This window comes from Thalassophryne amazonica, chromosome 10, assembly GCF_902500255.1.
Source record: "Thalassophryne amazonica chromosome 10, fThaAma1.1, whole genome shotgun sequence".
NCBI classification, from domain to species: Eukaryota; Metazoa; Chordata; class Actinopteri; order Batrachoidiformes; family Batrachoididae; genus Thalassophryne; species Thalassophryne amazonica.
Genome location: NC_047112.1, coordinates 38,085,176 through 38,100,355, shown reverse-complemented (window position 1 = coordinate 38,100,355; position 15,180 = coordinate 38,085,176). Strand labels below are relative to the sequence as shown.

The 15,180-nt window shown below is 43.8% G+C and overlaps 1 protein-coding gene across 2 annotated transcripts in view; it reads right to left on the bottom strand.

Moving 5' to 3' along the window:
- Window positions 1-4,516: 4,516 nt before the first annotated feature.
- Window positions 4,517-15,180, bottom strand: part of cers1 (ceramide synthase 1) — a 111,454-nt gene continuing 100,790 nt past the window's right edge. For both annotated transcript variants that reach the window (XM_034179837.1, XM_034179838.1), the window contains exons 4-7: window positions 7,588-7,749; window positions 5,909-6,056; window positions 5,643-5,812; window positions 4,517-4,655 (exon numbers count right to left, since the gene is read on the bottom strand). In XM_034179837.1, the coding sequence (XP_034035728.1) occupies window positions 4,613-4,655; window positions 5,643-5,812; window positions 5,909-6,056; window positions 7,588-7,749 (523 nt within the window). In that variant the 3' untranslated portion in view covers window positions 4,517-4,612. The remainder of the gene's footprint in view (window positions 4,656-5,642; window positions 5,813-5,908; window positions 6,057-7,587; window positions 7,750-15,180) is intronic.

Here is a 15,180-nt window from a genome sequence, read left to right as displayed (position 1 = left end):
CCCCGGGGCCTCCTCCCAATGGGACGTGCCCGGAACACCTCTCCATCGAGGCGTCCAGGGGGCATCCGGAAAAGATGCCCCCGCCACCTCAACTGACTCCTTTCGATGTGGAGGAGCAGCGGCTCGACTCCGAGCTCCTCCCGAGTGACCGAGCTCCTCACCCTATCTCTAAGGGAGCGCCCAGCCACCCTGCGGAGGAAACTCATCTCGGCCGCTTGTACCCACGATCTCGTTCTTTCGGTCATGAGCCAAATCTCATGACCATAGGTGAGGATCGGAACGTAGATCGACTCATGTCTTTAGCCTTTCTGCTCGTAAGTGGAGTCAGCGAGGGCAGTCATGGAAGGAAGGGGGGGGGGGGGGTTTCCCAAATAGGTACTTTTGGAAACACTGACAGCAAACACGGCTCAGCCAAAACACATGCAGCTTGTTTATAAGCTCACTAAAGGTTACTATATTCGAGGACACGCCCTTAAAGAGGCTTCAAAGATCCCAGAGAGGCCACAAGGTTTTCTTTGGTCTGACGTTGTCAGCGCATAAAGTCATAATAACACATTTATTGGACAGGGTTAGGGTTATCCTCTGCCACCCTCTTGTGACTGTTCCTGGTGTTATTTTGAGTTCCCTGCAGACTGCAGCGTATCATCCACGCAGCAGAAAAGGTGCAATCTGCTATCCCTACAGGACCTGTACACCTTCAGGACTCTGAGGTGAGAAAAGAAGATAGTAGCCGATCCCTCTCACCCAGGACACAAACTTTTTGTCACCGTCCCCTCTAGCAGATGGCTGAGGTCCATCTGCAGCTAGACTAATAAATAATGTGAGAGACCCCCCATTTACCCTGCCACCCCATTCCCAAAAAGTAGATTGAGTACCCCTACCTGAAAGGTACTGTACATCTGCATGCCTTTGAACAGCCTCATTCCACTACGTTATATTTGACAGTGAACATAGTTTTGCTTATTTACTTATGTGTATATTTTACTCCTTTACTTCTTACAGAAGTATTTCTTCTTTTTCTTTTTATTGTTGTTTATGCATCAATGACACCAGATCAAATTCCTTGTATGTGAGAACTTACTTGGCAATGAATTTGATTCTGATTCTGTGGGTTTTCATGTCTGTGTCTGTCCTTGTCCTCTGGCTCCCCCTTGTGACAGTTCGTAGTGTTGATATTGTCTGGGGTCCCTGGAGGTTTTCAAGTCTGTGTGCTGTCTTTATCCTTGTATGTCTGTTGTTTATTTAAATGTTCTGCAGTTTAGTTCCTGAGTTATTGCTGTCTGGTTTTATTGTTTCATTCCTGTGCTTATTTTTTCATTGTTGTGTTTCTATATTTGTAGTTATCTCTTCCTGATTTATTTGAATGGTCTTGGTTTCTCTATGTGTTTCAGGGCTGTGAAATCCCAGACAAATTTACAGGAGGCAGAGAGGCCCCAGAAACCAAATTAATTTTGTATCTAATGATACAGTTTCAGCATCTCCTGGAAGAAAGAATATCAAAAGAAGTGCATATTTAAATTATTTTAGACTCAACCTTTTATTTACACCGTAAATGATATTGTTGAAATAACAGAATATGACATGGAAGTAGGACCTGGAATGATTTTTCTTTTAATTGTAAACCAAATGCATTACCTCAGAACAATTAAACTACATGAAATTCACAAAGACTGAAAACACTGTTAAAGCATTTCAAAAACCACAGCTAATGCTTGTCGAATATTTTGAAAATCATGGTAAAATATCAATAACACACTTTATAGTAAAAAAGTCAACTTATATTCTTGTGTAAATTCCTGCAAATCCATTCATTGAAAGAAAATCTACATTAATAAAGTCACAAAATCTTGTGCGAAATCCTGTTTGAACAGCACAATGTTTTATTTTCCAGGGAGATAAAAATTCTTACCGTGTTTCCTGATGGGACAAGATGCAGTTTGCTTTTCTCATTTCTTTTATCTTTTTCACACCATCTTTCTGCCATCTTCCCTCTGTCGCTCCATAATACAGACATACCGCAAAATTCTTCTTTTAAAAACTTGATTGTTCTAAAAGTATGTAATGTCCACAAGCTTAAGGAACAGCGTATTGGAGGAGGCACACAGCGTCGCCGTAGCAGCCAACCCATCCCGCTTTACGACAATTGGTGGTGGCCAAGTGGTTAATGCACTTGGTTTCAGTTCAGAAGGCTCGGGGTTCAAATCCCACCCCTGCCACAAGGCATCCACCGTAACACCTGTGCCAATTCAACAAGCAGATCCACCTTGGATTTGCTGTGACGAGCCCAAGTGCAAACAGCCACGCTTTGAATGAAGCATTTTTCTCCACGGATCCACAGACACTGATTTGTATCCGTTATACAGATCAGTGTCCGGACCTATAAAACTTGCACAATGTTGTACAAAAAAGACAACGCTTTGCGATAGGCATTTTAAAAATTCAGTGACGATCACGATTACAGAGTAAAACACTAACCCCCCCACCCCCATGATGAAATCCGGAGTTTTCACAGCCCTGGTGTTTTATCAACTTTCTATCTCTCCACAGCTGTCGTCTATCTGTAATTACCCTCACCTGTCATCACTTTGTGTGATTACTTCAGTGTGGATTTATACCCCTGTATTCCTCCCATGTGTTGAGTGTTTGTACTTTGTTGCTTTCTTCTCGCCATTAGTTCTAGTGTTTTCCATTGATTGGCTTCTTGTTACCTATGAAAGGGTGAGTATGCATTGTATGTACCCACATTACGAAAGAATAAAGTCTTTTTAATTCCTTTTCAGTTTTCATCAAGTGTGTTATTATGACTATTTAACATTTGCATTATAATAATAATTTTGACAACCTCAGAGTAAACAAAACCTCATGCATGCCTTGTGATCATTAGCTCTGTAAGAGGGCTACGGGCCAATGCCGTATCTTATCTGAGACCTGTGGTTTCACTTGGGGTGATGACAAAAACAAACAAAAGACCGAACAAACAAAAAACATTCACAGTGCTATTAAAAAAAAAAATCATCAGAAAATGACAATGAAATGCTGTTAAACTACGAGGTCTGTCCATAAAGTAACGGTCCTTTTTATTTTTTCCCAAAAAACTATATGGCTTTCATTCATATGTTTTTACGTCAGACATGCTTGAACCCTCGTGCGCATGCGTGAGTTTGTCCATGCCTGTCGGTGACGTCATTCGCCTGTGAGCACGCCTTGTGGAAGGAGTGGTCCCGCCCCCTCGTCGGATTTTCATTGTCTGGAAATGGCGGAATGAAAGGACTTTTTTTCCATCAGAATTTTTTCAGAAGCTGTTAGAGACTGGCAACTGGAAACCATTCGAAAAATTTATCTGGCTTTCGGTGAAAATTTTATGGGCTTCACAGAGAATAAGGACTTTAACTACAGCTTTAAGGACCCCTTTAAGGATGGTCGGTGTGCCGCACTCCGAGCTGCGACGACGAGGCACAAACCACTGGATCATTTCTAAACAGATGGCTCTGTGGATAAGAGACCGTCGTGTGCTCTTTCTCTGGTTATCATAAGAGCTGGACATCAGCCATTTCCGGCAGATTTCACTTTTAACAAGAGATTTTGTCATGGAAAGCCGCGCGGAGGCTTTGCGCGTCACGACCGATTCGCTGATGAAGCGAGACAAAGGAACACCTCCGTTTCGGAGTGTTAGAGGACAAGTTGGGACATGTCCAGCTCTCCACAATTTCTCTTATACTCACTCGACTAGTAAGCACTGAAAGCCGAGATAGGCATGTCCCAACTTGTCCTCTAACACTCCAAAACGGAGGTGTTCCTTTGTCTCGCTTCCAAAGCGAATCGGTCGTGACGCGCAAAGCCTCCGCGCGGCTTTCCATGACAAAATCTCTTGTTAAAAGTGAAATCTGCCAGAAAATGGCTGATGTCCAGCTCTTGTGATAACCAGAGAAAGAGCACATGACGGTCTCGTATCCACAGAGCCATCCGTTTAGAAATGATCCAGTGGTTTGTGCGTCGTCGTCGCAGCTCGGAGCGCGGCGCACGACCATCCTTAAAGGGGTCCTTAAAGCTGTAGTTAAAGTCCTTATTCTCTGTGAAGCCCGTAAAATTTTCACCGAAAGCCAGATAAATTTTTCGAATGGTTTCCAGGTGCCAGTCTCTAACAGCTTCTGAAAAAATTCTGATGGAAAAAAAGTCCTTTTCATTCCGCCATTTCCAGACAATGAAAATCCAACAAGGGGGTGGGACCACTCCTTCCCAAGGCGTGCTCACAGGCGAATGACGTCACCGACAGGCGTGGAAAAACTCACACATGTGCATGAGGGTTCAAGCATGTCTGACGTAAAAACATATCAATCAATCAATCAACTTTTTTCTTGTATAGCGCCAAATCACAACAAACAGTTGCCCCAAGGCGCTCAATATGAATGAAATCCATATAGTTTTTGAAAAAAAATAAAAAGGTACGTTACTTTATGGACAGACCTCGTAAATTTAAAATTTTAATTTTCACTAAACTTATTAGTTTTCTTCCTTTGCCTTTGCTGCACCGCTTCCTTCAGCATCACTCAAGAGCATGAACCATCTGGACTCGCTCACAGCTTTGTGCCATGTGATGGAGGCAGAGGGCCTGTTATAGGTGCTTCTCCTTGGTGATCCCATTCTGCACATGCTTCCTGTGGAGAGAGGAGCGAGAGAGAGCGCTGAAGGCCTGCAGATGAGGAGTGTGAGGAGAAGAAATGTGCTGTGTTAGCAGGCAGAGCGGATATCAGCAGCGTTCAAGGCTGAAGAGATAAGTAACGCCACATAATCACATCCCTGCATGGTCTCAGGCTCTTTGATGCTATCTGCTTATGAGGGAAGACTGTTCCACAATCTGCTCCCACCTGCTTGCAGGAGGTGGGAGGTGGCAATGGAAGGCCAACTGTTAATCCTTAAGGTGTTGCCACACAATGATGGTTTAAGTAAACTGATTAGTCATGGATTAATCTGTCTGGTGGCAAATATCTCTTAAATAAATCTGGCTAGAATCTGGCTTGCTCTGGGATCATGATGTCGTACTTCCTCACTACATTTGTGTAAAACGTTCTTTCTCTGGGATGCATTCGTGCCAGTAGAATCTGCCAGGTGCGGTAGATAAAAAAAAAAAAGTCATCCACGTTGTCTTTTTTGTCAATTAACATTGACCTTGACTAAATGAAGAGCCGCACTGCATGCTGCTGCGTCAGGAACTGTCCTCTCTCCCCTCGTGCTGAATTCACACTCTGCGCCGGAGCTTTGGACAATCAGAAGCCCAGGCTGAAGCATTGGACAGCCACAGCATAATGCAGAAGTAGCAAACAAGTAGAGGACAAAATTGTAAAAATAAACATGCCACCACTGGGAAAGGTCACTGATGTCTGCTCAATGTTTTGAGCTGGCACAAAACTTTCCAACAGACTCGTTGGACATCAGCTGACAAGGGACGCAATTAGCAAATGGGAAAAGGACATTTGCAGGACAAAAACAAACCAATGGATATCCAAAATTATATTAGTTCATCATACGGTTCCTTAATCCATCATGGTATGACAGGCACTTTAATCCAATTCAGTCTCCAAATTGACTGATTCCATCAGGTGAAATGACGGCCAAACAGAAGCAAACTGACTCAAACTGCTCACCTTTGAGTGGAATGGCAATGTCCAGCATCATCATTGTCATCGTTTTTCAGCACCTTGGGATCTCTCAACAGGTCTGCTGCTGCCGTGCTGTCGCCGTCCTCATCCTCATACTCCCTGACATCATTCACCTCCTTCATCTGTAGCACTTTCACTACGAAAACCACAATAAACTACACAGAGGAGAATAACAAGAACCACCGTTACCTACATGATGACACAAATACCATCAGCTACACAGCAGCCTTAATGCATTCCTGCATGCTCACCAAAAACCAGTAAATGTTCATGAGCAGCAGGGCCAGGAGAAGACCATTGAAGAAGAAGTAGAAGGGGATGTTGGGGACAGACTGGAGGCTGGACACACACGTAGCATAAAGCACTTTGAGAGGAAACCAATAGAGACGGAACCAAAACCTGCGAGAGACAGAAACAAGAACTTATACGCAGCTCTAATCTTCAGTATTTTCAGTGTAGGAGAGTGGAAAAATGGAGCTTGACAGCTGCATAATTTTTCCAGACTACAAAACACTTGATTGTGACAGAAAACATTTGTGGCAAAAATGAGAGAAAATGAGACTGTGAATTTGTTAGGGCCCTGTCACACTAGAGCATGAATTCTGTACGAATCACACAAATTGGAAAAACGTCGCTGTGGTCCACTCTTTTGAAGACCTGCCGTGTCACACTGCTGGGTGTCGTGCTCGCATCATATTACAGATATTAAAGACTGCTCTTAATCCCCCTGTGGCATTGAGCAGAGACACTCGATGGGAAGATGATTACTGTCAGCTTTAGGGCAGGTAGCTGAGCTGCAATCATGAGACAGGCGGACGTATCAACATCTTTCGTGCTGCAGAGGGTTTTCCAAGAAGTGGTGAAGAAAGGCAACACCAAGGAGTTGCACTTGTTGCTGCAGAACATGACAAACTGCAAATTCAACGTGAACCCCTTGAACCCCTTGGCCCAGAAGGACAGACAGCACTCCACTAGTCCATCACTGACAGGAACCTGGAGCTGGTAAAACTGCCGGTGACATTTGTGGCAGATATCCGACTAACCAAATGGGAAGGGTGGGGAACAGTCAATTATAGCTACACAGTTGTGCCAGATTTAAGGAAAAAAAAAAAAAAAAAAACAACTTTGCAAGCATCACCACCACCAACCACTGCACTCTTTGCGATCTCGAATCCAAACACTGCGCTGCTTTTACGCAGCACTTCTCCGTGAAGATTTTAAATAAAACAAACAAAACAGCCATGCCAGCCAGTTTTGTCGGAACTGAAGTTTTCCCCTTAAGTGTGTGTTAACACCAATCATGCGCTCCTCTCCAGTGGGAGCCGATCTGTGTGTGTATGCGCGTTTGGAGTCCAGAGCGCACATAGACAGCCCGGTCAGCCAACTCTGAAATGCACTGACTCACTGACGCAGCACCTGTGAGCGCGGTAGAATGTCCAGAATGAGCATGTAATCACACATCCATTGTCAGTCCTCCTCATGTGTCAGAGGATATACCTGTATTATGTTATCATGGCTGTTAGACCCGATCTACATGGCTGTAGTGCGCATCACGGAGACACGCTGACTCATTGTAATACTAGGTGTATTTTATGTGACTGTGCAATGTTCATGTCAAGTGCACAAGATGACTGCGTGCCACAGACCTTGCACATTACCAGATGACAATATTTCCTTTGTGCACCCCGAACAGCATGCGTGGGGGGTCCAGCTCATTGGGGGCACAATCAGGATGTGCCAACGCGATCAGACTGCTCCAAATGACAGTAGTGTGCCTGTTTTCTACATTCGTGCTGGCAGTGCCAATTTGGCGTATTTTCTTAAGTGCCACATGAATGCTGTAAGAGGTATTTGAATGCAGCTGAAATTCAGTTAGACTACAGTGTGTGCTCTAGTACGATGGGGGTATTAGCCACATGTTCAGGCTGACCATGTGATGCTGAAGCTGATGGAGCCCATGTTCGACAACACATCGTTTAGGAGATGGTAGCCTCCTCCTCTAGATTTCAAGTAGATGTTGAGCTTGGTGAACTCCAGCTGGATGTCGTTGATGTCATGGAGGAACAACACTAGAATCCCAATGTTGTGATATCTGAGGAGCAGAAATTACATAAGCTGATTAGCACCTGTGGTGTTACTCTAGAGTTCTATAAACACTAACAGTGTACTTACATATGTGCATCATGCATAGAGAAATATGCCACATGGCCTAAATGTTGAAGCTGATACTGGCACGCAACGCAAGACAAAGTTATTACAGCAGTACCCAAGGGTCCTCTGAAGAGACCTGGTACAAACGATATCTGGTCATTGGCCAATGTTCTAGTCTCACAACCATACAGTGACAGGTACCACCAGAACCCTAAACACTTGGACCCTCGTTCTCCTGCAAACAGATATTGGCATAATCAAACATCTCTGCCCAGCAATCTCATGAGTTTATAAGCTCTTCCCTTACTCTCCAAAGCCACGGACCCAGAAACATGAATGTCACTGCCGAGATAATGAATGTTCTACAATTTCAGCACTTTCACCACATACAAAGAAATGTCTGATGGCAGAGTCCAGTAAGTCATTAAAAGCCAGGATCTTGATCCAGGACAATTGCAAACTGAGACACTCAGATTCCTCACCCAGCTTCTTAAGTGCTGCAATCAGGATGAGGATTCCACAACGATAACAGCATCATTCATGAGGGCAAAGTCAGTAAGCCTTTCCTCACCAACAAAAGCACCTAAGTTGCTGGTTTTCACAACCATACCCATTGAAGCATGGGTAAGCATCGAAGAGAGTAGGAGCCAGGTCATATCCCTTATGAACACCAGTTTTCACTGCACAGTATCTGTGTATAGGCTGACTATGATGTCCAGTAACTTCTTGGGAATCCCACAAAAATCTCAGGATGTCCCAGAGAGCAGTCTGATCAACTGAATCAAACACTGCGAAAATCAACAGACTGTGAAGAAGCACTGCAGATATTCACACTAGCAATCTATGGGTACTCAGAGCTAGAATACAGTCAATAACTTTTCTGGTGTGAAGCCAGACTGTTCCGGTCGCAGAGCACAAGTAGCTGCAACTGAAACCTATTAAGAATAATCCTTGAAAGCTCCTTCACCGGCACAGAGAGCAGTGTAATAGCCCTGTAGTTGTTACAATCCATGCGATCCCCTTTTCCTTTTGAGATTGGTATAGCAAGTCACTTCTAGTCTGTAGGGATGATACTCCACTATTAAAGATTAATAAAGATTGTTTGCAAAGCCAGGAGATCAGTATCTCCACCTGTGTGGAGGAGTTCACCTCTGATGCCACATATTCCTAGAGCTTTCTCTGCTCTCAGCTGTTTCACAGCCTTTCCGCACTCACCAACATTTGGTGGCAAGCAGTTGACTGGGGATTCTGTCACAAGAACCCTGGCAATGGAGATGTCAAACATCACAGCAGCATGATCAGCCTTACACAACCACTTAACGTAGCCTGCCCAATGTGACAGCCACAGAGTGAATCTGTGAGCAAAAGGTCTTCCTTACAGATACATCACTCGCCATAGTCAAAGCTTGGTGGTAATGAATATCCATCAAAATGGAATACATTTGGTATTTAATGTAGGTGTCAACAAAGTAGCAGCAGAAGGAGGCTTTCCCACTTCCCCCCTTAAAGTTCCTGTCAGTAGGGGTTCTACGAGGTCTGTTAGAAAAGTGTCCGACCTTTTTATTTTTTTCAAAAACCTGATGGATTTGAATCACGTGTGCTTGCATGAGCAAATCTTGAACCTTCGTGCGCATGCGTGATTTTTTTCACGCCTGTCGGTTGCATCATTTGCTTGTAAGCAGCCATTGTGTGAGGATGGGTGGAGTCTCTCGTCGTTTTTTTCTTTGCAAGGAAATGGCGGAACAACTGGAACAGCGCGACTGCATCAAATTTTGCCACAAACTGGGCAATAGCCAGGTGGAAACCATTCGGATTATTCAGACGGCTTTCGGTGACGATCCTCTGGGCATCACACAGATTAAGGAGCGGTACAACCTGTTTAAAGATGGCCGCACAACGGTGGAGAGCTGATGATGTGGGACTGTCGTGTGATTATCCGAGAAATTGCAGAAGAGGTGGACATCAGCACTTTTTCGGCACATTCCACTGTGAAAGAAGATTTTGCCATGAAAAGAGTTGCAGCGAAATTCATCTGCACAAAGCTGATGGCACAGCAACACCACCTCCGTGTTGAAGTCTCACAGGACATGCTGTAACATGCCCAGCTCGTCAACCATTCGGAAGATTCAGACGGCTTTCGGTGGCTTTTCAGTCGTGTGACTATCCGAGAAATTGTGGACAAGCTGGACATGTCAGGGCATGTTACAACATGTCCTGTGAGCTTCATCACGGAGGCGCTGGTTGCTGCGCTATCAGCTTTCTTGCCGATGAATTTCACCGCCACTCTTTTCATGGCAAAATCTTCTTTCACAGTGGAATGTGCCGAAAAAGTGCTGATGTCCACCTCTTCCGCAATTTCTCAGATAATCACACGACGGTCCCACATCACCACAGAGTTCACTTTGGAAATGATCCGGTCGTTTCAGCGTGTTGATGCCGATCGGAGCGGCACGCCCTCCACCATTGTGCGGACGTCTTTAAACAGGTTGTACCGCTTCTTAATCTGTGTGATGCCCAGAGGATCGTCACCAAAAGCCGTCTGAATAATCCGAATGGTTTCCACCTGGCTGTCGCCAGTTGTGGCAAAATTTGATGCAGTCGCGCTGCTCCAGTTGTTCTGCCATTACCTTGCAAAAAAAAAAAACGATGAGAGACTCCACCCATCCTCACACAATGGCTGCTTACAAGCAAATGACGCAACCGACAGGCGTGAAAAAAATCACGCATGCGCACGAAGGGTCAAGGTTGGCTCATGCAAGCACACGTGATTCAAATCCATCAGGTTTTTGAAAAAAATAAAAAGGTCGGATACTTTTCTAGCGGACCTCGTACATTAGGGGATGATACTAAAACTTTATCAACAGTGTAAAAGTGGGCAGCTGAATTTAAGAGGGCTGGATGGCCAAGAAATGTCACCACAATCTCCATGTGGTGAACACGATCAGTGTTCACCACATGGAGATGGATGACAGGCAGCTGACTACTAATGCTGTAGGTCAAGGGTCACTAACCCTGATCCTGGAGAACATCTGCCCTGCATGTTTTCCATTTCTCCCTGCTCTATCCACTGCTAATTAACTATGTTAGGTGTGCACAGCCAGGAAACAGCAGACTTAATAATCAGCTGTTGCAGTAGGTATACATGGAGAACATGCAGGGCAGGTGCTGAAACCCCTGATATAGGTGATACTGTTGACAGAGATGAAAACATTCTGCACACTGAGCATCACAGATATTTGATCAAACGCACCCCAGGCTTGTCATGTAAAAGGAGGTGATCTCTTTGAGACAATTTCACTGAATGATTCATAACCCAGGATGAGTGCTGAATCCTTCACTTTCAACCAGAAACATAGAGGCAATCCAATCCAAAACATACTTCCTTTTCTCCTTCCAAGGATAGCAGAGTTATTTTATCTGTGGAGAAGGTGATGACCCCATCTTATTCTAGCCTGCTGAGACAGCTAAGCAAGGTTCTCATGACCAAACAGGAAAATTGAGAAAGGTCTCATTTCATCAGGACAATGCCCCCGCTGATACATCAATGGTTGTTATGGCTTCTGTGGATGACTGTGGCTTTCAACTTGCTTGACCACCCACCATACTCTCCTCACTGGCACTAATGTCCATCTGTTTGACATTGTTGTCTCTACGAACGGACGAACTCTACTGGTGGTTGGCTCTCACTGCTGTATTGTATCACTTCCTGTTCCGGAGCACAGCGGTGTTTTCTGTATCTGTTAGCTGTTTAATCTGCGCAGTTAGATTGATCTAGTTATCTAGATTATGATTTGTTTCCCAGTGTAATCTTTACGTGCCTTAACTAAAGCACTCCTTCTGCTGAATCACCTCTAAATTATTTACACATTATTCACTTTGCGTGTTTTTAGGAATCCGCTAGCTTAGCGTAGCTACTAGCTCTTAGCCGATTTAGCATGGCGGCTTCTCCTGTCTCTCCCGCACTTTTCTGCTCTGGGTGTGAAATGTTTAGTATTCCTCGGCCTCCTTTAGCAGTAACGGTACTTGTAATAAGTGTAGCTTATTCGTAGCTTTGGAGGCAGGCTGGGGGAATTGGAGACTCGGCTCCGCACCGTGGAAAATTCTACAGTTAGCCAGGCCCCTGTAGTCGGTGCGGACCAAGGTAGCTTAGCCGCCGTTAGTCCCCCCTGGCAGATCCTGAGCAGCTGGGGAAAGCAGGCTGACTGGGTGACTGTGAGGAGGAAGCGTAGCCCTAAACAGAAGCCCCGTGTACACCGCCAACCCGTTCACATCTCTAACCGTTTTTCCCCACTCGACGACACACCCGCCGAGGATCAAACTCTGGTTATTGGCGACTCTGTTTTGAGAAATGTGAAGTTAGCGACACCAGCAACCATAGTCAATTGTCTTCCGGGGGCCAGAGCAGGCGACATTGAAGAAATTGAAACTGCTGGCTAAGGCTAAGCGTAAATTTGGTAAGATTGTAATTCACGTCGGCAGTAATGACACCCGGTTTACGCCAATCGGAGGTCACTAAATGAACATTGAATCGGTGTGTAACTTTGCAAAAACAATGTCGGACTCTGTAGTTTTCTCTGGGCCCCCTCCCCAATCGGACCGGGATTGACATGTTTAGCCGCATGTTCTCCTTGAATTGCTGGCTGTCTGAGTGGTGTCCAAAAAAATTGAGGTCGGCTTCATTGATAATTGGCAAAGCTTCTGGGGAAAACCTGGTCTGGTAGGAGAGACGGCATCCATCCCACTTTGGATGGAGCAGCTCTCATTTCTAGAAATCTGGCCAATTTTCTTAAAGCCTCCAAACCGTGACTATCCAGGGTTGGGACCAGGAAGCAGAGTTTGTAGTCTTACACACCTCTCTGCAGCTTCTCTCCCCCTGCCATCCCCTCATTTACCCCATCCCCGTAGAGACGGTTGCCTGCTCCCAGACTACCAATAACCAGCAAAAATCTATTTTAAGCAAAAATTCAAAAGAAAAAATAATATAGCACCTTCAACTGCACCACAGACTAAAACAGTTAAATGTGGTCTATTAAACATTAGGTCTCTCTCTTCTAAGTCCCTGTTGGTATGATATAATAATTGATCAACATATGATTTATTCTGCCTAACAGAAACCTGGTTACAGCAGGATGAATATGTTAGTTTAAATGAGTCAACACCCCCGAGTCACACTAACTGTCAGAATGCTCGTAGCATGGGCCGGGGCGGAGGATTAGCAGCAATCTTCCATTCCAGCTTATTAATTAATCAAAACCCAGACAGAGCTTAATTCATTTGAAAGCTTGTCTCTTAGTCTTGTCCATCCAAATTGGACGTCCCAAAAACCAGTTTTATTTGTTATTATCTATCATCCACCTGGTCGTACTGTGAGTTTCTCTGTGAATTTTCAGACCTTTTGTCTGACTTAGTGCTTAGCTCAGATAAGATAATTATAGTGGGCGATTTTAACATCCACACAGATGCTGAGAATGAACAGCCTCAACACTGCATTTTAATCTATATAGACTCTATTGGCCTTTGCTCAAAAAGTAAATGAGTCCACCCACCACTTTAAATCATATCTTAGATCTTGTTCTGACTTATGGTATGGAAATAGAAGACTTAACAGTATTCCCTGAAAACTCCCTTCTGTCTGATCATTTCTTAATAACATTTACATTTACTCTGATGGACTACCCAGCAGTAGGGAATAAGTTCATTACACTAGAAGTCTTTCAGAAAGCGCTGTAACTAGGTTTAAGGATATGATTCCTTCTTTATGTTCTCTAATGCCATATAACAACACAGTGCAGAGTAGCTACCTAACTCTGTAAGGGAGATAGAGTATCTCGTCAATAGTTTTACATCCTCATTGAAGACAACTTTGGATGCTGTAGCTCCTCTGAAAAAGAGAGCTTTAAATCAGAAGTGTCTGACTCCGTGGTATAACTCACAAACTCGTAGCTTAAAGCAGATAACCCGTAAGTTGGAGAGGAAGATGGCGTCTCACTAATTTAGAAGATCTTCACTTAGCCTGGAAAAGAGTCTGTTGCTCTATAAAAAAGCCCTCCGTAAAGCTAGGACATCTTTCTACTCATCACTAATTGAAGAAAATAAGAACAACCCCAGGTTTCTTTTCAGCACTGTAGCCAGGCTGACAAAGAGTCAGAGCTCTATTGAGCTGAGTATTCCGTTAACTTTAACTAGTAATGACTTCATGACTTTCTTTGCTAACAAAATTTTAACTATTAGAGAAAAAATTACTCATAACCATCCCAAAGACGTATCGTTATCTTTGGCTGCTTTCAGTGATGCCGGTATTTGGTTAGCCTCTTTCTCTCCGATTGTTCTGTCTGAGTTTATTTTCATTAGTTACTTCATCCAAAACCATCAACATGTTTATTAGACCCCATTCCTACCAGGCTCGCTCAAGGAAGCCCTACCATTATTAATGCTTCGATCTTAAATAGATCAATCTATCTTGTTAGTTGGCTATGTACCACAGGCTTTTAAATGGTGGCAGTAATTAAACCATTACTTAAAAAGCCATCACTTGACCCAGCTATCTTAGCTAATTATAGGCCAATCTCCAACCTTCCTTTTCTCTCAAAATTCTTGAAAGGTAGTTGTAAAACAGCTAACTGATCATCTTCAGAGGAATGGTCTATTTGAAGAGTTTCAGTCAGGTTTTTAGAATTCATCATAGTACAGAAATAGCATTAGTGAAGGTTACAAATGATCTTCTTATGGCTCGGACAGTGGACTCATCTCTGTGCTTGTTCTGTTAGACCTCAGTGCTGCTTTTGATACTGTTGACCATAAAATTTTATTACAGAGATTAGAGCATGCCATAGGTATTAAAGGCACTGCGCTGCGGTGGTTTGAATCATATTTGTCTAATAGATTACAATTTGTTCATGTAAATGGGGAAGATCTTCTTCACAGACTAAAGTTAATTATGGAGTTCCACAAGGTTCTGTGCTAGGACCAATTTTATTCACTTTATATATGCTTCCCTTAGGCAGTATTATTAGACGGTATTGCTTAAATTTTCATTGTTACGCAGATGATACCCAGCTTTATCTATCCATGAAGCCAGAGGACACACACCAATTAGCTAAACTGCAGGATTGTCTTACAGACATAAAGACATGGATGACCTCTAATTCCTGCTTTTAAACTCAGATAAAACTGAAGTTGTTGTACTTGGCCCCACAAATCTTAGAAACATGGTGTCTAACCAGATCCTTACTCTGGATGGCATTACCCTGACCTCTAGTAATACTGTGAGAAATCTTGGAGTCATTTTTTGATCAGGATATGTCATTCAAAGCGCATATTAAACAAATATGTAGGACTGCTTTTTTGCATTTACGCAATATCTCTAAAATCA